At 43.9% G+C, this 25290-nt stretch overlaps 1 protein-coding gene across 8 annotated transcripts in view; it reads right to left on the bottom strand.

Moving 5' to 3' along the window:
* The window catches only part of Ankrd11 (ankyrin repeat domain 11), a 260811-nt gene that overhangs the window by 31015 nt on the left and 204506 nt on the right, over nucleotides 1-25290 (bottom strand). For 4 of the 8 annotated variants that reach the window (XM_045156020.1, XM_045156013.1, XM_045156028.1 and 1 more), the window contains exons 3-4: nucleotides 24376-24520; nucleotides 3821-3959 (exon numbers count right to left, since the gene is read on the bottom strand). In XM_045156020.1, the coding sequence (XP_045011955.1) occupies nucleotides 3821-3959; nucleotides 24376-24462 (226 nt within the window). In that variant the 5' untranslated portion in view covers nucleotides 24463-24520. Of the gene's footprint in view, nucleotides 1-3820; nucleotides 3960-24375; nucleotides 24524-25290 lie in introns of all 8 variants that reach the window. The other 4 variants (XM_045156017.1, XM_045156035.1, XM_045156021.1 and 1 more) reach the window with 3 other exon arrangements.

The following is a 25290-nucleotide window of genomic DNA, read 5'->3' on the forward strand; positions in this document are numbered from 1 at the left end:
AATAAGTAGCTGCTGCCTCCAACACCTCCTAACATGCAGAAACAAGTTAGACTAGGACATATGTGAAACAGAAAGAAGCTTCTGGGGGAACCCGGAAAAGTAAGGGGAAATTTCTAGTACATAAAAGGAGGTGTAGCAATATTACATGAAGCAAATCCCAGACATATAATTCATCACAAATATTTATTTTTTTGTTGTTTTTGTTTCTTGGTTTTTAGAGGTAGGGTCTCACTCTAGCTCAGGCTGACCTGGAATTCACTATGTAGTCTCAGGGTGGCCTCTAACTCATGGCGATCCTCCTACCTCTGCCTTCCGGGTGCTGGGATTGAAGGCGTGTGCCACCATGCCCTGGCTCATCACAGATATTTCCAGTGGGCTAGAGAGAAGGCTCAGCAGTTAAAGGTGTTTGCTTGCAAAGTCTGAAGGCCTAGGTTTGACTTCTCATTATCCACATACAGCCAGATGCACAAAATGGTACATGTATTTGGAGTTTAGTGACAAAAGAGGTTCTGACACAGCCATACACATTCTCATTTTCTTCTTCTTTTTCTCTCTCTCTCTGTCACATACACACCCACATGGCATTTTTTAGGGGCTGGAGAGATGGCTCAGTGGTTAAAGGTGCTTGATTATGAAGCATACTGGCCTGGGGTTCAACTCCCCAATACCCTGTAAAGCCAAATGCACAAGGTGGCACATGCATTTCAGCATTTCATTTGCAGTGACAAGAGGTGCCTGGTTTCCCCCATTCTTTCATTTTCTCTGCTTGCAAATAAATACAAATGTATTTTTTAAATAAACAAATGCTTGGTGATGAAACAGAGACCAGAGACAAAAGCAGTAGGAGGAAAAGTCCCCCCTTCCCGCAAACAGATCAGGAAGATAAGGGTGGTTAGCTCCAATGATATGGGTTTGAAAGGGGGTGGGAGCAGCCTTCTGAGGCAATGTAGGGACTGGCTCTGGGGCTGCCTGCTTTTCCTAGATGGACAGCCAGACCTGCTTCTAGCCTGGCCAGCTTGTCATGAAGGCCTGTTGACCTGCTAGAGATTTGTCCTTTCACTCTATTCTCTTAACAGAAGTCTGGTTTTAGATATGCTCTTGTCCACAACTTCTAGACAACATGAAAGCAACTGTGCTGCATGATCATGTTTACCTGAACAACCAGTTTCTAGCTGCTATGAAGACATCACACTGATGTACAACTTCAGGGGGCTGGCTTTTGACCAGGCTGACTCACACAGACAGAACTGTATTGTTCTTGGCCGACTGCCCCCAGTTCTGACTAAGCACTAGGGAAGCCGCACCTCCAATGGGCTGGGCCATGGGAAGCAGGGTCTGGGAAACAGGAAACTATTCCTGTGCAGTCTGGTGGTCTGAGAACAGGCTAGCTGCCACTTGGTGGTGCAGTGGAGGAAACTCACTATTTGCTACTAGGGATCCCCAGGGAAAGGGTTCCCTGCATTTCTGGCTATTTCCCGTTTTCAGGGTACTGGTTGCATATTTTCAGCAGAGGGCGCTGAAGGATACTGAAAGACACCTAGCAGGAGCAGGGCTGGTGGAAGAGCCTGCCTGGGCAACTGTACTTGCCCATAATAACCTTCCAGAGCCAGTTTAATCTTGGGTGGCTGAGCTACTTACATACTTCTAGAAACTTCTAGAAAGGTCTGACACCCTACATCAGCCAAAATGACCAAGAATAGCCTGTCTTGATCACTCTTTCATTACCAGGGTTAAAAATCATGCAGATGCTAGCATTTTACCAGCTTGCAGATCTCTGAGCCAAAATAAACTTTCCTTTATATGAAAATAATGCATTGCACAATTATTGCCTCATCCACTGTGTGACTTCTCCCTCCTGACTGAGGTGGTAGATACTATTGCAGAGCACTCAGCAGATGATACATGCACATCCCACTCCATCCCGCCTCATTTCTGAACAAGCACTGTTTCTCTAAGAGAGAACAGCACCCAGAATTAGCTCAGGCATCCAGCTCCTCAAAAGAGACAGTTAAAAGGTGAGTGTGTGAGCAGAAGACAAAGATATGCTTGATCCTGGTTAAAAATAATAGCTTTCTAAAGCCATGCTGCACACCTGTAATTCTAGCTATTCACAAGGCTAAGACATGAATATCAGGTGTTTGAGGACGCCCTGAGTAACCCTGTGAAATCCTATCTCAAAAAACATTCAAAACAGCTTTTTTAGGGCTAGGGATCTAGCTCAATGGCAGAGTGCTTACATGCACAAGGCTCCAGATTTCATCTCCTGCACTGCAAAACCTAGTGAATACATAAACAAATTCAGCCTTGCAGGACTCAAATCAGTATCACCTCACTGGGAAATCTACTATTGTTACACTAACACCACCTGTCAGAGAAAACACGTGGTGTGAGAATGCACAATTTGGTGGGATTCCTTCAACACAGGCCCAAGGATAACAGACAACAGAATGAGGTGGGGTCCAATATCAGAAGTTCACCACTGACATATAGGTCCCAGAGGCCTCCAATATCCCTGGGAATGTTTTGTCTCTGCCATGATGACACTGATACACAGACCTGCCACAGGAATCACCTTCCACAAAAATCACAGAGTTCTTCTAGGTAAGAGAAGGACCAGCATTTGCCTTAACTCTTTACAGCAAGACTTCCAAAACATGCAAGGCCACCTCAGAGGTCTCAAATCCCACAACTACTACCCAAAACACTATTGGCCAATTAGGAATACCACACTCTCCTGTAACCAGTTAGAAAGGAACAAAACCAGAAAAAGATTTCCAGACCTGACCTGATTTTCTCTGGATGAGTAGCATCTCTATGACTGATGGAACTGCCCTTAGTCTGTCTATTCAGAGGTACAGCCTGTAGCTCGTTCCCTTACAGCCTGTTACACAAGTGTACCCATGTCTACTAGACACTTGCTTATTTCTACTTTTACCTGGAGGTAACCATGCTGGAGAAAGGACCACCCACCCCTGCCCCTTCCTCATCCTAGTGACTGTACAAACAGGCCCTCAAATGTGCCACCCAACTGCAGGAGTCTTATGCACCAGTCCACACCATCATCTTACATTCCCCAAACATGCCCTTTTGTTGTCCTCTTAACCACCATCTCTGCCTAAATTAATGGGCAACATGCCTACAAAATGGTCTCATTTCAGTGTTTTTTAGCCCCTAGCCTCATGTCCAGGACTTGGTCTCTGTGCTGCACTCTTGGGAGTTTGAGATGCCAGAGATGGAACCTGGTACCCCATAGCTCTCTCTTCTTTTAGGCTACAGAAAACTCAGATGACCAGCTTGTCTGGATAAAAAGATCATTAAATGGGGTGGTACAGCAAAGGGTCTCCGTCCTTGAGCAGCATAAGACAGAATCTCACTAGATGGAGTACACGCACTGAAGGGTGCTAACTCTGAGCCCCAGGCATACCCATGCATGTTCCTGCTCTGCACTAACATGAAGACTTCACTGCTGCTTCTCACTTTCAAGGTTCTCTCTGGTTTTCACCACAAACAACAGCACTTAATCCATGCTCCCTGGTAGCCCTGTGGTAAATGATCTTTGCTCTGTGAGTTGTCTGGGAACCATAATCAGGCCCTAAAGCCTTGCAGGCAGGGAGCCTGATGGTTAGACTTTCCTATCAACCATATAGACTCAACTCAGGAAAGAAGAGGGGCACTTGGAGGCCTATCTTCTGACCTCACTGCCCCTGGCCCAGGGCTGTACTATACAGGCTGGTGCAGCAGATACAGCAGGACTCTTCCATGAGTACAGTGTTAAACTGGAAAGAGGAGGGGCTGGGAGAAGTGGCCCCGGCTCTGGTACCTGTGTCCGAGTCTTTCTGCTCTCCATTGGCCCCCACGGTGAAGGGCAGCTTCCGCTTGGTGGCTCGCTCTCTTACTTCCTTCCCTCCATCACTGCGGTCCAGCTTTGGGGTCTTGGTTAGAGAAACTTTATCTTTATCCTAGAAAAGAAAGTGCTGCTTTCAGACATCACTCCCAGATTAAATCCTCAAATCAGCTGTGATTTCACTCTATGTTCCAGAAAAAGCAAACCTCTTACTAGGGCTATTAATGGTCCTGCCTGCTCCAGGCCACATGTGTAGAGCCAGGCAGACTCTGCTGATGCCAGAGACCTAAAGCTCAAGCAGACTGTGGTTTGGCTCCAACCGCAGCCCTAGAGCACATGCTGCTCGTCCTGCACTTGAGGGGGCTCTTAGAAAACATCTGCTGAGCATATCTCTTGTGTAATTGAAGAAATCATAGCAGAGGCATAGTTACCTACTGCCTCGCACTACTTCCTTGGGGAGGTGTTATTAAAGAGGAAGAATGAGCTGTGTCTGAAGGGTGGAAACACACTGTTCACCACAAACCCTCATGTGGAAGAAGGGCCAGTAAAGATCTTGGAAGGGCCGGGCATGGTGGTGCACGCCTTGAATCCCAGCACTTGGGAGGCAGAGGTAGGAGGATCACTGTGAGTTCAAGGCCACGCTGAGACTTCATAGTGAATTCCAGGTCATCCTGAGCCAGAGTGAGACCCTACCTTGAAAAACAAAAACAAAACAAAACAAAAAAAGATCTTGGAAGGTGCATAATCACCTGCTCCCTGGTGACTGCAGCAACCATGGCTACCTTTCCCCACACCCACCTTCTGTTCATGATGCCAGAATGACCCCCTATCCCATCACATGCTCTCATCTTGGGGGACACCGTGAGGTGGCCATCATAAGAAGTGCCGGTGGATGAGAGGAACGCAGAACTGCCCACTGATTAGTCTCCATGTGAGCAATGGCAGGAGGATCTCTCTGGCATGGAATGATGGTAATGAGGAAGGAGCCCCTATCCCACCAGCTGGTTGAACTTGGGCAAGTCTGGAACTTCTGTCGACCCCAGTAACACCACTATGGAGTGGGCACAATGCATGCCTCCAGAGGTGGGAGTTGGCTACACTGCACATACATTTTCAGGATTCAGTGCTACCGGCAATCTCTTGAAATGTGCCACACAAGCCAACTCACCACCTGAAATTCAGCAATCACAAGGTATTTGTACATGCCATAGGATATGAGGTAATGGAGAGAGAAGGAAGGGGAACCAAACAGCAAAACCCAGGAGATGGAATATGACGTAGAGGCAGAAAAACCCCTCAGCATGACATATACAGTTGTTGCAGGAGCCATAAGCCGCATTGAAAAGGGAAACCTGTCTAGCAGAGCAAAGATAAGCTTTGTGGCTACCACAACCAGGAGTTCAGGAAGGACTCTTGGCACCAGGCTGACCTGTATGGGCCTGTCAGTGGTGGTCTATCTGTTCTAATTAACCTCTTTGGCTGGTCATGGTATAGAGAGCTCCAATTTCTTGTACTCTTCAGCCTTCCAATACAGTGGAAAGCTCTACCTCTGACTTTACTCACAGTGACATCCTGCACATCTGCAAGCACACAGCCTTCAGGAAAGATCCTAGCATACACCTGCCACAGGACGTAACACAGAAGTAAGTCAGCTGCTCCATGGTGCTGCTGTCTCAGAAGAGAAGGCATCATCACCACGCATATACTGTCCATCTCACACCCCCCCCCCCACACTTCCTCTAGCAGTGTTCCTTTGGGAATTCTCCCTAGGTAAGCTGTTGGCAAACATTGTGCAGTTGGGGAAACCGTTCTCAGAGCATTGCCTCAGGGCCAGCAAGGTTACAGTTCCACTTCTTGTGACCCTAATAGGTCCTCTAGCTTGACCAGTCAACCTTTGCATTCACTCACTGAACAGTTAAGCAGACATCCCTTAAGTGATCTAAAAGGACCTTGTGGAGACAGGACCATGTGGATGTGCAGCACTCACCACAGCAGTACCCATAACTCCCTGTTCTCTGAATAAGCAGCTGCAAGGCATGACACATGTCATCTCACCTCAGGTCTACTATGGGATGAAAGTAGCATCCCTACATTATGCTACCTCAACACTAGGCAGCAACAGAAAGCATCAGATAAAATCTCCAACTTGGGGTTGGAGAGATGGCTTGTGGCCTGCTAAGCCAAAGGACCCAGGTTCAATTTTTCCAGTACCCATGTAAAGCCAGATGCACAAGGTGGCACTTGCATTTGGTGTTTGCAGTGGCTAGAAGCTCTGGCCTGCCCATTCTCATTCTTTTTTTTTTTTAATTTTTTTAAATTTATTTTTTATTTATTTGAGAGTGACAGGCACAGAGAGAAAGATAGATAGAGGGAGAGAGAGAGAGAGAATGGGCGCGCCAGGGCTTCCAGCCTCTGCAAACGAACTCCAGGCGCGTGCGCCCCCTTGTGCATCTGGCTAACGTGGGACCTGGGGAACCGAGCCTCGAACCGGGGTCCTTAGGCTTCACAGGCAAGCGCTTAACCGCTAAGCCATCTCTCCAGCCCCCATTCTCATTCTTATCTACCTCGATCCTTCTCCCAACCCCCTTGCCTCAAATGAATAAATAAAATTAAAAAAAAAATCTTCAACCTGTAATGAAACAACTACCAGGAAAATGCCAGGTTCAGTAGGTGTAGTTGATCCATCCTTTTAGGAAGAAAAACTAGCACTCTTGTATACATTATTACATTATTGCAAAGAACAGAGAATTTAAAAATATCCAGGCATGGTGGTACAGACCTTTAATCCCAGCCCTCAGGAGGAAGAAGTAGGAAGATCTTCTTGAGTTCAAGAACACCCTGAAACTACATAGTGACTTCCAGGTCAGCCTGGGATCCAGTGAAACCCTACCTCAAAAAAACAAAACAAAAGTTCCCCAATTTGTTTTATGGCCCTGATTCCAGAATTTGAAAGAAACTTATGACTCACTATTACAAAGGAACAGACAGGAAAATCCAGATCAAATCCCAACAAATCTAATCCATGAGTATTTAAGGAAGGTAATAAAAATAAGTACTTGAGAGTGCCAGAAGATAAAAAACCAATATAACGGAGTTGGAGAAACAGCTCAGCTGTTAAGTGCCCTTCTTGCACAAGCATGAGACAGGACCTGGGTGGGCCTGATAATGCTTGAGTTTGAATCTCCCTAACCCATGTAAATAGCTGGTTATGGCCACACATGTCTATAACCTCAGTCATGTGGGACATGGAAAAGAGAATCACTGGGGCTCCTGGACCACAAGTTCTACAATTAGTAAGATTCTGTTGCAAGGAAAAATGCATGGGTGAGTGATGGAGGGGAACACCTGATGCTTTCCTCTGTCACAGGTGAGCCTACATAATGCCCCATCAGCACATACATATGCATACACCACACACACATGCCCCAATATAATGTACATATTAATAAACTAAAGTAGACTGGAGAAATGGCTTAGTGGTTAAGGCACTTGCCTGCAAAGCCTGAGGACCAAGGCTCAATTCCCCAGTACCAATGTAAGCCAGATTCACAAAATGGCCCATGCATCTGGACTTCACTTGCAGTGGCTAAAGGTCCTTGCTAACCATCCTCAAATAAATAAATAATATTTTTTTTAAAAAAAATGGAAGGAGCTGGGCGTGGTGGTGCATGTCTTTAATCCCAGCACTTGGGAGGCAGACGTAGGAGGATCACCGTGAGTTTGATGCCACCCTGAGACTCCATAGTGAATTCCAGGTCAGCCTGAGCTAGAGTGAGACCCTACCTTAAAAAAAAAAAAAAAAAAGGAGGGTGGGCAGGCGGGCTGGAGAGATGGCTTCGCTGTTAAGACACTTGGCTATGAAGCCTGAAGATACAGGTTTGATTCCCCAGGACCCACTTCAGCCAGATGCAGAAAGTAGCACATATATCTGGAGTTCATTTACAGTAGCTAGAGGCCCTGGCATTCCCATTTTCTCTCTCTCATAAATAATAAAAGAAAACATTAAACAGGGCGTGGTGGCACACACCTTTAATCCCAGCACTTGGGAGGCAGAGGTAGGAGGATTGCTGTGAGTTCAAGGCCACCCTGAGACTACATAGTGAATTACAGGTCAGCCTGGACTAGAGTGGGATCCTACCTCCAAAATAATAATAATGATAATAATAATAATAATAATAATAATAGGAAGAAAAGATCATGAGATCAAAATCAAAGACAGACTGATTGAGAGGGGGAGGGGATATGATGGAAAGTGGAGTCTCAACAGGGAAAGCGGGAGAGGGAGAGAATTACCATGGGATATTGTTTGCAATCATGGAAGTTGTTAATAAAAAAAAAAACATAAAAATAAAATCTAAAGTAAGCTGTGTGTGGTGGCACATGCCTTTGATGTCTGCACTTGGGAAACAGAGGTAGGAGGTTCGCTGTGAGTTTGAGGTCAACCTGAGACTACATAGTGAATCCCAGGTCTGTACTAGAGTGAGACCCAACTTAAAAAAGAAAGAAAAAAGAGAGAGAGAGAGAAAAGAAAAAAAGAGACCAAAAGGAAAATAAGCTAAATAATAAATAATAATAACAACAGATACTACCCTGTAAAACCAAAAGGAAAGTAAACTAAAGTGAAAAGGATAGAAAAGTGCTTGCTGGGCAAGCATGAGTACCCACAGTTCTGAGCCTCCCTTAGTGCCCAAGAAAAAGCTGGAAATTGGCAGGGTTTTTTTTTTTTGTTTGTTTTTTAATCAGAGCTGCCATATGGATAAGAAGAGAGGTGGAGACAGGAGGATCTGCCAGAAGCTGGAATTGTGGGGAGAGCTAGCCTTACAAAAGCAGCAGTGAACTAGAGACCCTGTCTCAAGGCAGTGAAGGACAAGGACTGACTGATATCTCCCTCTCTCTCTCTCTCTCTCTCTCTCTCCCTCCCTCCCCCCCCACACACACACACGGGGAAGGGAGGGAGAAAGGTAAACTAAAGGGAAAAAAGGCTAACCTAATTTCAAGAGCTAAAGAAAAAGCCTATGGCAGAGTTTAACACTACTAGGGGATGATCTCTAAAAAACCTGAGAAGAACAGGGAATGCCCACAGCCCAACTGAGGTCCCTAAGAAAACCATCAACTGAGGACATATACAAAAGTAGAGACTGCCATACCCCTAGAACCAAGATGAAGGGTGCCCATTCTCACAATTACTGGAGGTGGGGGGGCTGACACAAATAAATTGGGTATAGTGGTGCATGTCTTTAATCCCAGCACTTGGGAGGCTGAGGTAGGAGAAATGCCACAGATTTGAGGCCATCCTGGGCTACAGAGAGAGTTCCAAGTCAGCCTGGGCTAAATTGATATCCTGCTGTAGATAAATAGATAGATAGATGGATGGATGGATGTTTAAAATGAGCAAAAGACCTGAAGAGGCATTTCACAAGACAGCTAGATGGACAATAAACATTTGCACAGGTGTTCCTCATCAGGAAAGTAGAAGTTAAAACCATGTACGATTGCACCAGAATGGTTAACAATCTAAAAAGACAGGCAAGTGTGTGAAACAACACCAACTCTGAACTATTAACAGAAAACGAATAGCACTCTATACTCTGAACTTTCTTGAGACACCAATAAAAGTTATTGAAATGAGCACATTTGCTCACAACCAACATTAAGAGCAATCACAGCACTTTTGTTTGTACTGCTTCAAAAAAGGGGGATGAGTGGGGCTGGGGAGATATGCAGCACTTACAGACACTTGATTGCCAAAAAAAAAAAAAAGCCTGCTGGTCTGGGTTCAATTCCCCAGTACATCTGTAAAGCCAGATGTACAAAGTGGTGCTTATTATGCCTGAAGGGGCAAGGGGCAAGAGGCCCTAGCATGTCTATCAGTCCATCCATCCATCCAACATCCACTCACATTCCCTCCCTCTCATCTTCTCTCCAAAAATATGTATTAGAAAGTAAAACCAGGGGCAGGAGAGATGGCCTAGTGGTTAAAGCACTGCCTGCAAAGCCAAAATCCTAGGTTTGATTCCCCAGGACCCATGTAAGCCAGATGCACAAGGGGGTATATGCATCTAGAATTCATTTGCAGTGACCCTGGAGCACACATTCTGCCCCCCCCCCCGCGCCTATTTCTCTCTCTCTCTCTCTCTCCCTCCCCCCAAATAAATAAATAAATAAATAAGAATGAAACCACTCAACAACCTAGGGAAAAAAAAATGGATAAATCGGGCCCATCATGATGGTGCACGCTTTTAATCACAGCTCTCAGGAAGCAGTTGTAGGATGATTACCGTGAGTTCCAGGCCACCCTGGAAAATGCCAGGTCAGCTTGGGCTAGAGCAAGACCCTACCTCGAAATATAGAAGGAATGGGTCACAATAATTTTCAAAGCTTTAGCACTATGCGCTAGCATATGCTAGGTGCTACGGAGGCTGCTATGAGGATATGTGTGCTCTACAACCAAGCTGCCATGTAAGATGTACAATATGATATGTCTGTTATGACAGTAACCAATTTCTTTCTGAATAAATTTGAGACCTGTCACAGGGAGGCATTCATGCCTGGTACAGTGAACTTTGTCTAAAACCCATCACTGGGGAGATCATAGACTAGAGAGGGGACCCTGCTACTGTTGTTATGCTAAATGGACAGGTTGTTAAACCGCCTCCTAAATATTTATGCTCATTCCAGTAGATCAGTGACGAACTCAACTTGCATCATCCAAGTTTCTTTTTATGTTGGGCAAAGTTTAAAGCAGAGAGCTGGCCAAAGTGCTAAGAAAGAGTGACTATTCTATACTCAGTCCTATATGGGACATCTCTATTACCACTCCAAGGCTCAGGAAACATCACAGAAGAGGGGTCAGAAAGGACATAGAGGCCTATGGATGGTGAGGAAGGATGTGGAATCCTGTCTTCTGGATACGACAGGGCTGTCAAAGTAGCTGTGGTTTCCTGCACAAGACGGAGTGAATCAACATTCTATCATGAAAGGGAGGAGAGGAATCATGAGACCTCATGTTTACCAAAGCAGCTACTGGCAGTTACCGTTGCTGGGAAAGGAAACCATGTTCTTCAGTGGTGCAGCTACTGCAAAACTGTCTGTACCCCAGCAAGTAACTTCGCACTGATGCTCATATGCAAGCAACCCTTATTTATTTAACTCAGAGGGATGGAGACAGACAGATACACACACACACATATTCATTCATTCCCTCTCTCTCTCTCTCTCTTCCCCCCTCCCTCCCCCCCCCTCAGGTGAGTATCATGAAAGTAGACTTGGGAATAAGAAGGGGTTTAGCTTAGAAGGAGTAGGATAAGCAAGGGTAGTAATAAAGGGCAAAATGATCAAAATCTAATATATATAGATGAAACTGTCAAAAAGAAAACAAAGTCTGGAGAGATAGCTTAAGCAGTTGTTAGCCTGCAAAGTGAAAGAACCCAAGTTCAATTTCCCAGTACCCACAAAGGGAGATGCACAAAGTAGCACATGCATCTGGAGTTCATCTGCAATGGCTGGAGGCCCTGGTGTGCTCATTCTTGTACTATCCCTAACTTTGCCCTGTCTCTCAAAGAAAGAAAAGAAAAGGGAAAGGGAAAAGAAAAGAGAAGAGGAGAGAGAAAACACAAAGGAAAAAAACTGGGCAAACAAGTGCAGGCACATGCAGCAGTGAGTATGAGCCCTCACAAGCACGCCACTCATGAGCATAGCAGCATGCATGAACTCAGTTCCTCCACATTACAGAACCCCTGTACCTGGAGAAGTTTTCTCTGGACAGATTTGGCTCAATCTCCTACCCTCAGCTACTAAAAGATTATAAAGACTAACTTTAAGATGTTATGCTCATACACAAAACCCCAAACGAGTACACAATTGAAGTACTTTTTTAAAAAAAGGAAACCTGAGAAATTACAAAAATTGATAGGTAAAGAAAGTAACAATGCTATAGAACATAAACAAATGAGCTGCTGATATTAAAATATGGGCTAAGGAATTGAACAGAGTTTTCAAAACAAATAGTAATGGCCGATAGGTATTTCTAAATGTGTTCAACATCCTTAGCCACATGAAAATGATAATGAAACTTTTGAGATTTCACCTCATCCCTGTCAGAATGGCTTTCATCAAGAAACAAAAAATAAATGCTAGAGAGGATGTGGGGGAAAGAGGACCCCTTATTCACTGTTGGTGGGAGTATAAACTGGTATAGCCACTATGGAAAGCAGTGTGGAGGGTTCTCCAAAAATGTAAGAAATACTATCATATGACCTATACTTCTGGGCATATTTCCAAGGACTCCACGTCCTACTACAGAGATACTGGCTTATCAATGTTTATTGCTTCATTCTTTACAAAGAAACAAAATCAGACCAACAGCCTAACAATGGAAAAATGGATAACAAAAATTGCATAATGAAAATATATGGAATTTTACTGGGCCATAAAGAAAAATAAAAGTATAAAATTTGCTTGAAAATGGGCTTAGTGGTTAAAGTGCTTTCCTGCAAAGCCAAAGGACCTAGGTTTGACTCCCCAGAATGCAAATAAGCGAGACGCAAAAGGTGACGAACGCACACAAGGTAGCTAGAGGCCTTGGTACACCAATTCTCTCCCTCCCTCCACCTCTTCTTTTTCTCTCTCATAAAATAAATAAAATGAAATTTGCCTGAAAATGGATGGGAAAGTATTAAATAAGGTAACCCAGGTTGTAAAGACAAACACTCCATGTTTCCTCTCATTTATAGATTCTAGTTTATAACCCTTATATATGTGTGACATTGTGGAAAATTGTGGGAGTGACTATGCAGATGTCAGTTGCTAGAAAGGAGCCATAGGTGTGGAGGGGGGGCTTCAAGGGAGAAGGGCAGGAAAGGTAATATACTGTTATATGAAAGTGGAAGTGGGAATAGCAGGCATGGAAAAGTGAAAGGGGTCAGGGAGATGAGGCAGAGTTAACCAAAATGAAATACATGCTGCATTTTAAAAGGGGGGAGGAGTGTGTGGTGCTGAAGAGATGGCTTAGACGTTAAGGCACTTGCCTGTGAAGCCTAAGGTCTCAGGTTCAACTCTCCAGGTGTCACATAAACCAAAAACAATGTGACACAAGCATGCAAGGTCGCATATGCACACAACATAACACACACATCTGGAGTTCGATGACAGTGACCAGAGGCTCTGTTGCACTAATTCTCTCCCTCCTACCCTCTCTCATAAAAAAAAAAAAAAAAAAAAAAAACTGGGGAAAAAATAAATGCCAGGTGTGGTGGCACTGGCTTTAATCCCAGCACTCAGGAAGCAGAGGTACGAGGATTGCATGAGTTCGAAGTTAGCCTGGGACTACAGAGTGAGTGCTAAATTAGCCTATGCTAGACTAGAGTGAAAAAACTCTATCTTGAAAGATAACAGTAACAACAAAAAGCAACAACATAAAGTTGATTAAGGAGAGGATAAAAAAGAAAAAGAAGTCACTTAAAAATTATTATCCTAAGGAGCATGGTGGTTCATGACTTTAATCCCAACACTGGGGAAGCTGAGGTAGGAGGATCTTTGTGATTTCAAGGCCAGCCTGAAAACACTGAATTCCAGATCAGCTTGGGCTAGAGTGAGACCCTACCTCAAAAAAACAAAAAGTAAAAAAAAAAAAAAAAAATATTAAAAATAATAATATGATCATTGGGTTGGAGATGGCTTGGCGATTAAGTTGTTTGCCTGCAAGACCTAAGGACCCAGGTTCAATTCTCCAGTACACATGTGACCAAGCTGCACAAGATGATGAATGTGTCTGGAGTTTATCTATAGTAGCTAGAAGCCCAGGTATATCCATTCTCTCTCTTTCTCTATCAAGTAAATAAAATATTTTTTAAAAATATTTTATGTAATATTTTATATTTTATAAGCATCTAAAAAATGTTCTACGTTACCAGTCATCAGGGAAATGCAGATTAAAACTACATTGAGATTCCATCTCACTCCTGTAAGATTGGCCACCATCATGAAAACAAATGATCATAAATGTTGGCGGGGATGTGGAAAAAGAGGAACCCTTCTACACTGCTGGTGGGAATGCAATCTGGTCCAGCCATTGTGGAATCAGTGTGGACGTTCCTAAAACAGCTAAAGATTGATTTACCATATGACCCAGCTATAGCATTCCTAGGCATATATCCGAAGGACTCATCTCATTTCCTTAGAAGTACATGCTCAACCATGTCTATTGCTGCTCAATTTATAATAGCTGGGAAATGGAACCAGCCCAGATGTCCCTCAACTGATGAATGGATAATGAAGATGTGGCACGTTTATACAATGGAGTTCTACTCAGCAGTAAAGAAAAATGAAGTTATGAAATTTGCAGAAAAATGGATGGACCTGGAAAGGATTATACTAAGTGAGGTAACCCAGGCCCAGAAAGCCAAGAGCCACATGTTCTCTCTCATATGTGGATCCTAGCTACAGATGATTGGGCTTCTGTGTGAGAATGAAAATACTTAGTAGCAGAGGCCAGTAAGTTTAAAAGGAGACATAAAGGGAAGAGAAAGTAAGGGAGGAGGGTACTTAATAGGTTGATATTGTATATATGTAAGTACAATGATTGATTGGGGAGGTAATATGATGGAGAATGGAATTTCAAAGGGGACTGTGTGTGGGGGAAGGGAGGGAATTTCCATGGGATATTTTTTTATAATCTTGGAAAATACTAACAAAAATTTAAAAAAAATTGTTATCAGCTAGGCGTGGTGGTGCACACCTTTAATCCTAGCACTTGGGAGGCAGATATGGAAGGATCGCCATGAGTTCAAGGCCACCCTGAGAAATTCCAGGTCAGCCTGGGCCAGAGTGAGACCCGACCTCAAAATAAAAATAAAAATTATCATCACAGGGGCTAGGAAGATGGATTAGCAGTTAAACCATTCACCTGTGAAGCCTAAGGACCCATGTTTGATTCTCCAGATCCCACATATGCCAGATGCACAAATGTGAGGCAAATGAAGGGTCACACATGCCCACTAGGTGGCACAAGAATCTACAGTTGAACTGCAGTGGCTGAGGCCCTGGCATGCCAATTTTCATTCATTCTCTCTCTCTTTAAAACTAATTAAAAAAAAATTTAATTACAAAATGGTCCTGAGAGATAACAAAGAAGATATGAGCATGGAGGGACACATCATGTCCATGGATTGAAAAGTTTTTAAAAAAAAAAAAACATAACTATACTATTCTCCTTATCCTTATACATACAGAGCAATCTAACTGAGGAAACTGAGGCAGAAAGGTAGCTGTGAGTTTGAGGCCAGTCTGGGACTACATAGTCAATTCCAGGTCAGTCTAGGCTAGAGTAAAACCCTACCTTGGGAAAGAAAAAATTCTAAGATTTCTTAAAATACTAGCTTATTATAAAATGTACAAGAAAATGAAAACCATTTAAAAATTGGAAAACAGGGCTGGAGAGATGGCTTAGCGGTTAAGCGTCTGCCTGTGAAGCCTAAGGACCCTGGTTCGAGGCTCGGTTCCCCAGGTCCCACGTTAGCCAGATGCACAAGGGGGCGCACGCGTCTGGAGTTTGTTTGCAGAGGCTGGAAGCCCTGGCGCACCCATTCTCTCTCTCTTTCCCTCTATCTGTCTTTCTCTGTGTGTCTGTCGCTCTCAAATAAATAAATAATTTTTTTTTTAAAAAAGGTATGCGCCACCGCACCCGGATTTAAAAAATAAAAAATAAAATAAAAAAATAAAAATTGGAAAACAGGGCTGGAGAAATAGCTTAGCAGTTAAGGCGCTTGCCTGCAAAGCCAAAGGACCCAGGCTCAATTGCACAGGACCTACATAAGCCAGATGTACAAGATGGTGCCTGCGTCCAGAATTTGTTTGCAGTGGTTGGAGGCCCTAGCATACCCATAATCATATTCTTTTTCTCCCTTCCTCCCTCCCTCTCTCTCTCTCTCTCTCAAATAAAGTATTTTAAATATAAAAAATAAATTTAAAGAATTTTGAAAACAATGTTGAGGAAAAACAAAGTTGGGAGCTTATACTGTCTAATATTAAGACCATTTCACAGTCAGACAGATATCCTGGCACCTTTACGAACCTCAGTGGACATTTATGGGGGTCCACTGGTAGACACTTCAATATGCTCCACTGACTGGTAATACGGGTGGTAGTGTTGTGCTTCAGGACCACAAGAGACCACAAAAGAGAAGAATACAAAAGATCAGAAAGGAAGCAGTACAACTGTCTTTATTCAAAAATACATGTGGAGGGCTGGAGAGATGGCTTAGCGGTTAAGCGCTTGCCTGTGAAGCCTGAAGACCCTGGTTCGAGGCTCGGTTCCCCAGGTCCCACGTTAGCCAGATCCACAAGTGGGTGCACGCGTCTGGAGTTCATTTGCAGAGGCTGGAAGCCCTGGCGCGCCCATTCTCTCTCTCCCCCTCTATCTGTCTTTCTCTGTGTGTCTGTCGCTCTCAAATAAATAAATTTTAAAAAAATACATGTGGAGACAGGAGGCAGTCAAAAAGCAGCAAAAGTTAGTGATCTGTTACAAAGGTGCTACAATACCCAGCCAGTATTGTAAAACTACATATGTAAAAGTATATAAAAGTATTATCTCTAAGTAGGATTAAAGTATAAGCAGGGATCATAATTTAAAAGAAATAAATTTACACCTGTGTGTGGTGTATACATGTAATCGCAGTGCTTGCAAGGTAGAGGGAAGAGGATCACAAGTTTGGGGCCAGACTGGGCTACATAGTGAGACTGCGCATCAAAACCAAAACCGAGACAGGTGTGGTGGTGCACAAAGTTAATTACAGCACTTGGGAGGGAGAAGTAGGAAGGAGGATCACTGCGAGTTCCAGGACACTCCACCCTGAGACTACATAGTGAGTTCAAGGCCATCCCTGAGACTATCTGGTGAATTCCAGCTCCGCCTGGGATAGAGCGAGACCCTACGTTTAAACACAAAAGAACAAAATGAAAAAAAAAAAAGGAAAAGGAAAGAAAACAGTGTAGACTGGGCTACATAGTGAGTGTGTATCAAAACCAAAACTGAGACAAGTGTGGTGGTGCACAACTTTAATTACAGCACTTGGGAGGGAGAGGTAGGAAGGAGGATCCCTGCAAGTTCCAGGATACCCCACCCTGAGACTACTTGGTAAATTCCAGGTCAGCCTGAGCTAGAGCGAGACCCTATGTTGAGAGAGAGAGAGAGAGAGAGAGAGAGAGAGAGAGACAGAGAGAGAGACAGAGAGAGAGACAGAGAGAGAGAACGAAAAAGGAAAAGGAAAAGGAAAAGGAAAAGGAAAAGGAAAAGGAAAAGGAAACACTGCTTTGTTCTTGTGATGACAAAACACAGTGAGGTCTGAAGGAAAGTGCTTCTCTCCCTGCCTTTCAACCAAATCAAATTAAGTGCTTAACTCCTGGCCTTGCCTCTTTCAGCGTCATGTACAGTTTCCCCTTCCTTCTTCCCTCTCTCCTCCCTCATAGCAGCTTCTCACGTTTATTATGTATGGGAGCACAGTAATTATGACCTCTTAGTTTTGACTGCAGAAACTTGACTTAGACAAGTTATAAAGTTTTGTCTTCTTCATTTATTCCTCATTCCTTTTGCCTACTTGTGTTTCCAGACAGGATTTTCCCCTTTTCTACATTTATGGTTTAGTAATTGGGGATTTTCCCAAGTACCAAGTCTCACATTTGTTTGCCATCTTAGAGTGATGTGGTATGATGATATCTTTACCATCTTGCAAAGAAAGTTCCCTTAGAGGCTTTTTTAAAAGAGAGGTAGAAATACAAGGCAAAGATGATAGAAACACCTGGTTACCAAGCTCTAAAGAGAGCAGATCGGATAGTCCTGCCCATGATATATGTACATCAGTATTATGAAAATGAATGCAGTCTTTAGAGATAAAAGAAAGCACGTGCTCTGCTTCTACATTTGAGAACTAAGAAGTGAAGAATCATGAGTCAACATACGGCCTTGAGAACCCCTCTGCTTTCTCTGGGGTAACATTCTGTTGCTGCATTACTTTGGAATGTCATCTGTGTGGCTCTCTGAATAGGCAGTTGTTGGGTTTTTACATACATACTTTGAAACAGACCTGTAAGTTGAGCCAATATGAATTGTGTTTCACTGCATGTATATTACATTCTTTTTCTATTACAGAAGCTTACATTTTCGTGATAATGTGTGCTCTTTTAAGGTATATATATAGCAGCTTACAGTGCTCTAAATTTGGAAGGACTTTTATAAAATAAAACTCGTGTAAATTTTCATGTTTAGCAATATGCAGCCCTTTATTTAAATGATGGATTTGTTGCTGAGTGAATAAAATTTGAATGTAATTAAAATGCTGCTGTACAGAAATGGACTTTAAATATTCTTTGTTATTTATTTATTTATTTATTTACTTACTTACTTACTTACGAGAGGGAAAGAGACAGAGAGAGACAGAGAGAGAGAGAGAGAGAGAGAGAGAGAGAGAGAGAGAGAGAGAGAGAGGGGGAGAGGGAGAGAGAGAGGGAGAGAGAGAGGGAGAGAGAGAGGGAGGGAGGGAGGGAGGGAGGGAGGGAGGGAGGGAGGGAGGGAGGGAGGGAGGGAGGGAGAATGGGCACACCAGGGCTTCCAGGCACTGCAAACAAATTTCACATGTATGCACCACTTTGTGCATCTGGCTTACATGGGTCCTGGATAATCGAACCGAAGTCCTTTGGCTTTGCAGGCAAGCACCTTGACCGCTAAGCCACCTCTCCAGCCCTAAATATTATTTTTTTCAAATATTTTTATTTATTTACTTATTTATTTGGGGGTGATGAGTCCACCAGGGCCTCCAGCCACTGCAAACGAACTCCAGACACGTACATCTGGCTAACATGGGTCCAGGGGAATCGAAGCTGGGTCCTTTGGCTTTGCAGGTAAATGTCTTAACCACTAAGCCATCCCTCCAGTCCTAAATATTCTTATTAAATGGAATTCTAGTTTGTTTTTTTTTTTTTTTAAACTGTTTTAAGTCGGACATGGTGGCACATGCCTTTAATCCCAGCACTCGGGAGGCAGAGGTAGGAGGGTCATCATGAATTCGAGGCCACCCTGAACTACAAAGTAAATTATAGGTCAGCCTGAGCTAGAGTGAACCTCTACCTCGGGGGAAAAAAAACAACAACAACAACACTGTTTTGGAAAGATGGCTCGGCAGTTAAAGCACTTGCCTGCAAAGCCTAAGGACACAGGTTCAATTCCTTAGTACCCACATAAACCCAGATGCAAAAAATGGGGCATGCATCTGGAGTTCATTTGCAGCACACCTATTTTCTCAGTATCTCTCCTCACAAATAAATAAATTTTTAAAAACCAACCTGTCTAGCTATGTGTGGTGACCTTTAATCCCAACACATGAGAGGCAGAGGTAAGAGAACCTCTGTGAATTTGAGGCCAGCCTACATACTGAATTCCAGGTTGGCTGGGGCTACAGGGAAACCTACCTCAAAAAATAAAAACAGCCAGGCATAGTGACACAAGCCTTTAGTCCCAGCAGTTGGGAGGTACAGGTAAGATTACCACGAGTTCAAGGACACCTTGAGACTACATAGTGAAATCCAGGTCAGCCTGAGTTAGAGTGAGACCTTACCTTAAAAAAAAAAAAAAAAAGGAAAAAGGAAAAAGGAAAAAGGAAAAAGGAAAAGAAAAACTGTCTTGTCAATCACCTATCCATCTTCCTTTACAGTAACATCAAAAATTATGAATTATGGGGCTGGAGAGATGGTTTAATAGTTAAGGAACTTACCTGTGAAGCCTGAGGACCCAGGTTCGATTCCCCAGTACCCACATAAGCCGGATGCACAACGTGGTGCATGTACCTGTAGTTAGTTTGCAATGGCTAGAGGCCCTGATGTGCCCATTCTCTCACTTATAAATTAATTAGTTCATAAATTAATTATAAATTATGGCCAGGCATGATGGTGTGTACATTTAATCTCAGCACTCATGAAGCTGAAGTAGGATTGCTGGGAGTTCAAGGCTAGCCTAGGACAAAAGAGTTCCAGGTCAGTCTGGGCTAGAGTGAAGCCCTTCTTCAATAAACAAAGAAAAATATGAATTATGCCATGCATAGGTGGTGGTATATGCCTTTACCTTCAGCACTCAGGAGGCTGAGGCGGAAGGATTGCTGTGAATTCAAGGTTGGGCTACAGTGAGACTTTGCTTAGTGCTTAAGGTGCTTACCTTTGAAGCCTAAGGACACATATTTTGATTCCCCAGAACCCATGGTGGTGCATGCATCTGGAGTTTGTTTGCAGTGGTTAGAGGCCTGAGCATGCCCATGCTCATTTCTCATCCCAACCCCCTCTCTGAAACAAATATTTTTCTAAAAAATTATAACTAAAACAATATACCAATTTTGGGGTAAATGTGATGATGGAAGCTTTATTCAGTTTGTAGGGACCACTGGATCTTATGGCTTATGGACTACATGGTATATTCACAGTTCTCAAACTAGGACATGAACCACCCTTGTAGGACTCTCTTAAACAGGGGCAAGTATCCACCCTCACAGATTCCTTGTGTTTACTGTCTGCATGGAATGATTCTCAGCTGAAGAGCTAGTCTTGAACACGATTTGAGAACCCAGGAGAGACTGCTTCTGCTAAGTGGCCTTGGACACCATAGCATCCCTTTGGCTCTGGACAGAGCATGCTCATCAGTGCAGAGGATTTGTGGTTCCTATTAAGGCTACTCAGAAACATTTCCTGAGCAAGAACTACTAGAATACCCAAGAAAGCTCTTGTCTCTGTGCTCTGATGGGTCTGTAGCAAGATGCTCTATCACCCACAACACTTCCTGTGGTGGTTGAATCAGATGTCCTGCACAGACGCAGCTGGTGTTTGGGAGGTAGAACCAGCAGGTACTACTTCATCTTCCAAGGTTTGCCATCCTCGTCTTCTTTGCACTTCCTGAGCAGGTTGCTAAAGTGCTGTCTCTGGGACTGAACCTTCCTAGTCTCCTCCTAGAGTCACCAAGTAAGCTAAGGAAAGCTGCACTGGTGCTGAGTGCTGACAGCAGTGTTACACTGCAAGAAAAGTCCAGCTTTATGTTGGAGAGCTTAAGCAAGCAAATAAACAACCAATAACGATATGGAAACTTGCTATTTCCAAAAGCAACCCTAAAGTCAAATCGATGCACTTATCACAGTTGATAGGTACACCAGTCTCACACCTGTAGCCTCGGGACCAGCTCAGCTCATTTCAACCTGTACCTTCTCCTCAGGTCAAAACTAACAGCCCAGGAGAGATGGTTCCACAGCTAAAGGTACTTGCTTGCAAAGCCTGATGGCCTGGGTTTGATTCCCTGGTTCCCACACAAAGCCAGATACATGACTCTGGAATTCGCAGCAGTAAAAGGCCCTGGCACATCTAGTCATTCTCTCTGTCTCTCTCATAAATAAATAAAAATTATATATACACACATATATACATATGCATATATACATATGCATATATATTGCAGAACACTGTAGCACTCAATCAACTACCTGGGGAAGTGGGGCAACAGAGAATGCAGTGTTTCTGTGAGGCCAAAGCAGCCTGTTTTGTACTTTCATCTTGAGTCACTGCATTAGTTTATGGAGCTCAGTCTTTCTCTCCACAGTTCTGCCTACATCTCCTTCCCCTACCATGTGCCTAACTATGTGTCAAACCTACCATGTGCCACACACCTGAGTCATCACCATCTCCAGGATAACTTCGGAGAGCCACATTGAGAGAACTGCTTGCTATCTTTGTCAAACTAGCTAGCCAACTGCAGAGTCCAGCAGAGAAAGGTCCCTTGCGCTTGAATTGACATGTCCCCCATAGGCTCATGTTTGACAACTTGGTCCCCAGCTGGTGATACTGTTTGGAAAAGTGGTAGAACCATTAGGAAGAGGAGCTTTTCTGAAAAAAGTGGGTTGCTAGGGGTGGGCCTTGAGGTTTTACAGCCCAATCCCCCTTCCTATTTGACCTCCACTACCTGTCTGCAAATTCAATGGGACCTGCTGGTTTCCATACTGTACCTTCCATGATGGACTGTACCCCATGGAACTATAAGTTAGCATAACCCTTTTCTTCCTTAAACTGTTCTTGTCTGGTATTTATATCAACTAATAAAGAAACAATACAAGGTTCAACTTGGTGCTAGATATATGAAACTGAACCACAAAAATGGCCCCACTCGCTTACACATGTTTTGGGATTCTGGAACTCTTGCTCCACCTATGTAGACATGAGAAGCTTTTTGATTCAAGATATACAGATAAAGCAGGCGTGGTGGTGCACGTAATCTCAGCACTTGGGAGGCAGAGGTAGGAGGATCACTCTCGAGGCCACCCTGAGACTACAGCCTGGACCACAGAGACTCTAACTCAAAAACAAAAAAAAAAAAAGATAGACCGGTAAACATCACACAGTGCACACCTCCCCAGAGCCAGGTCTACTCCCTACTGGTAAAACCATACTACACAGATATCTCTAGGAGGCAATTCCACCTCTCTGGGGAACTCTTCATCAGACAAACCAACCAATCAACTAAAATGTGTGATGTCTACAATGAGGCCTCAAAGAGGCAACAATGAGAACTACAGAAAACAGGGAGAGACCTAGGATGTCACAGGTCAGAGCAGCCAAATGCATGGCAGGCACATTGTACTTGAGAGCTCAGCTGTCATGTCTCTGAAGGCACAAACTGCTCTAAATTCTATGACACACTCAAATGAGATAAAGAGGAGGGCAAGGTAACACCGAACACAAGTGCTATCTAGAGGCAAGGTGCCCTCCCAAGGCTCAAAAGGCAGCCTGCAGGGCAGTATTTTGTTCTAATATAGTCACCACAAACAGTGAGATGTGTGTGCTGCTTCTGAGGTCAACCTTGTTTATGAAATCCATTAGCATGGAGGTAGAGAGAGAAAAAAACAGAACTCTTTCCCTTGTCCTTTGTGTACAACTATCTGATTCTGTTATGTGGAAAATTCCACACACAAACACACATGGAAACCTTGACGCTATGTAATTTATTCAGGACAAAACTGCCCCAAGATTGGTCTCTCAGCTACCAGTGTGTGGGAACTCCCAGCAAGAAGAGCTCTACTTCCCTTGGCTTCTACAACCCATTGGCCTCAAGCTGCCCCACAGTAGGCCACATGTTTATCCCTCAACTGGGTCCATTTTATGCACTTAAGAGCACATGCCCACCTCAAGCACCAATCAGGATCCTCCACTGCATTCATCAATGTGTGCGGCTCTTGTCAGTGCAAATTCAGCAGCATGTGGTGCTGACTGAGCATACGACTCAGCCTCAGCCTGAACAAGACTCTGTGTCACAGCACTCACCTACTCCTGCACATGGTATAAAGTGGTCTAGAAAAGGCAAGCAGTGAGGAACAGTAAGCATGCTGCATGGACACCAAGGGACTCAAAGGCACATTTAGCTTTTCTGTTTAAATAAGTACATAAGTATGTCCATATTCACAAAATGTTTCCTGTTCAACCAAAATTGAGTAAGTGACTCTGTTCACTAGTTCTCACATGTGGGATACTTTAAAACCTCAAGCCACCCTGACGCAGAACAGTATCAGCCTGAAATGAAGTACAGGGTCACTGACAGATCCAAAGCACAGTACATTTAAGACCTCTTTCAAAGCCACTGGCCAGGGCAGTGTCAGGAGGTAGAACAGGGAGAGCAGTTCAAAATAACTCTCAAGCATAACTGCATCAACCACCCAACAGAGAAGTTGAGGACCAGAAAGACATGGTGTAGATGTCCTGGCATACAGGCCAACACAGTGAAGACAGTCAAGGATACTTGGGATTAAATGACCTGCCATTTTGTGGGTATTTCATGGCTGCTTCCTACTGGCACAGCACTTCTCATTTCATCAGCTCAGAGGCATTTTTACCCTCACAGAGAATAAGAGAAAACTGAATCCTTGGGAACCTTATGGGTTTGGTAATGGCCACAAAGGTAATACATGACATGAAAAACTCTGAGCCTAACTCTGTCCAATTCTAAATTTATGCTTATGGATTCCTCCCCTTTAGTGCACGAAGTGTGCACACCATAATCCAGTATAAAAGCATAGTTGTTTAGCATTACGTTCTCTATTTTCCCACTTAGATTTTCAAAAAATCAATTTTAGAAGTCACAACTTCTCAATGGAATATAGAATCAGAATAGCTGAAACACAGATACAGGTAGTTTCACTGAAACCATGACAAAAATTTTAGGGCACTAAGGAGAGAGACAAGCAACCCAATACAGATGACTTTGGAGCAACTTGAATATACAAATCTACTTAGAGCCAGACTATGAAGTCATAAGAAATATCACTTTAAGAAGTAGCTCTTTTTATAGTCACAAAAGTACTGCCCAATCCTATGAGCCAAGGCCTTACAAGGCAGACCAAGAACATACCACAGAACTGCCCCTGTGACCATTTGGGTGGGGGTACTGTCTCTAGCCTTTGTCCCATGTCTCATGGGTCTAGGAGAAGGCCAAAAGAGGAGGAGAGAGGCAAGCCAAGTCTTACCTTTTTCCCAGTTTGTTTCTCCACCATGTCGTTGCTGAGAGAAAATTCTTCTTGCTGTGGTGTTTTAGAACACCCACCCTTGGGCATCGTTCTCCTTCCCTCACTTGATCTTCATTTATGCTGCCATCGCTTCGTCATCAACTGTCTGCTTCAAAGGAAAAGGATAGAGAACATTAAGAACTGATGAACCCATAGCCAGCTGTCCTGGTGCATGTGTTAATTCCAGCCCTCAGGAGGATGAGGTAGGAGGACTGACCCTGCTTCAAAAAACGGGAAATGAGATGGGTGCGGTGGTGCATGCCTTTAATCCCAGCACTAAGGAGGCAGAGGTAGGAGGATTGCCGTGAGTTTGAGGCCACTCTGAGACTACATAGTGAATTCCAGGTCATCCTGGGCTACTGAGACTCTACCTGAAGAAGAAGGCGGAGGAGGAGGAGGAAGAAGAAAGAAGAAGAAAGAAGAAGAAAGAAGGAGGAGGAGGAGAAAGGAGGAAGAAGAAGAAGGAAGAAAGGAGGAGGAGAAAGAAGAAGGAAGAAAAAGAAGGAAGAATAAAGAAAAGAAGAGGAGGAGGAAGAGGCAGTGGCGTTGGCGGCGGCAATGTTGTTGGAATAAGAAGAGGAGAAGACAGGCGTGGTGGCGCATGCCTTAAATCCCAGCACTCGGGAGGCAGAGGTAGGAGGATCGCTGTGAGTTCGAGGCCACCCTGAGACTCCATAGTGAATTCCAGGTCAGCCTGGGCTAGAGTGAGACCCTACCTCGAAAAACCAAAAAAAAAAAAAAAAGAAGAGGAGGAGGCTGGATGTGTGTGGTGGTGCATGCCTTTAATCCCATAGCTGAGGAGCCAGAGGTAGGAGGAACACCATAAGTCTGAGACTACATAGTGAATTTCAGGTCAGCCTGGGTTTGAGTAAAATC

This window comes from Jaculus jaculus, chromosome 1, assembly GCF_020740685.1.
Source record: "Jaculus jaculus isolate mJacJac1 chromosome 1, mJacJac1.mat.Y.cur, whole genome shotgun sequence".
Taxonomy (NCBI): Eukaryota; Metazoa; Chordata; class Mammalia; order Rodentia; family Dipodidae; genus Jaculus; species Jaculus jaculus.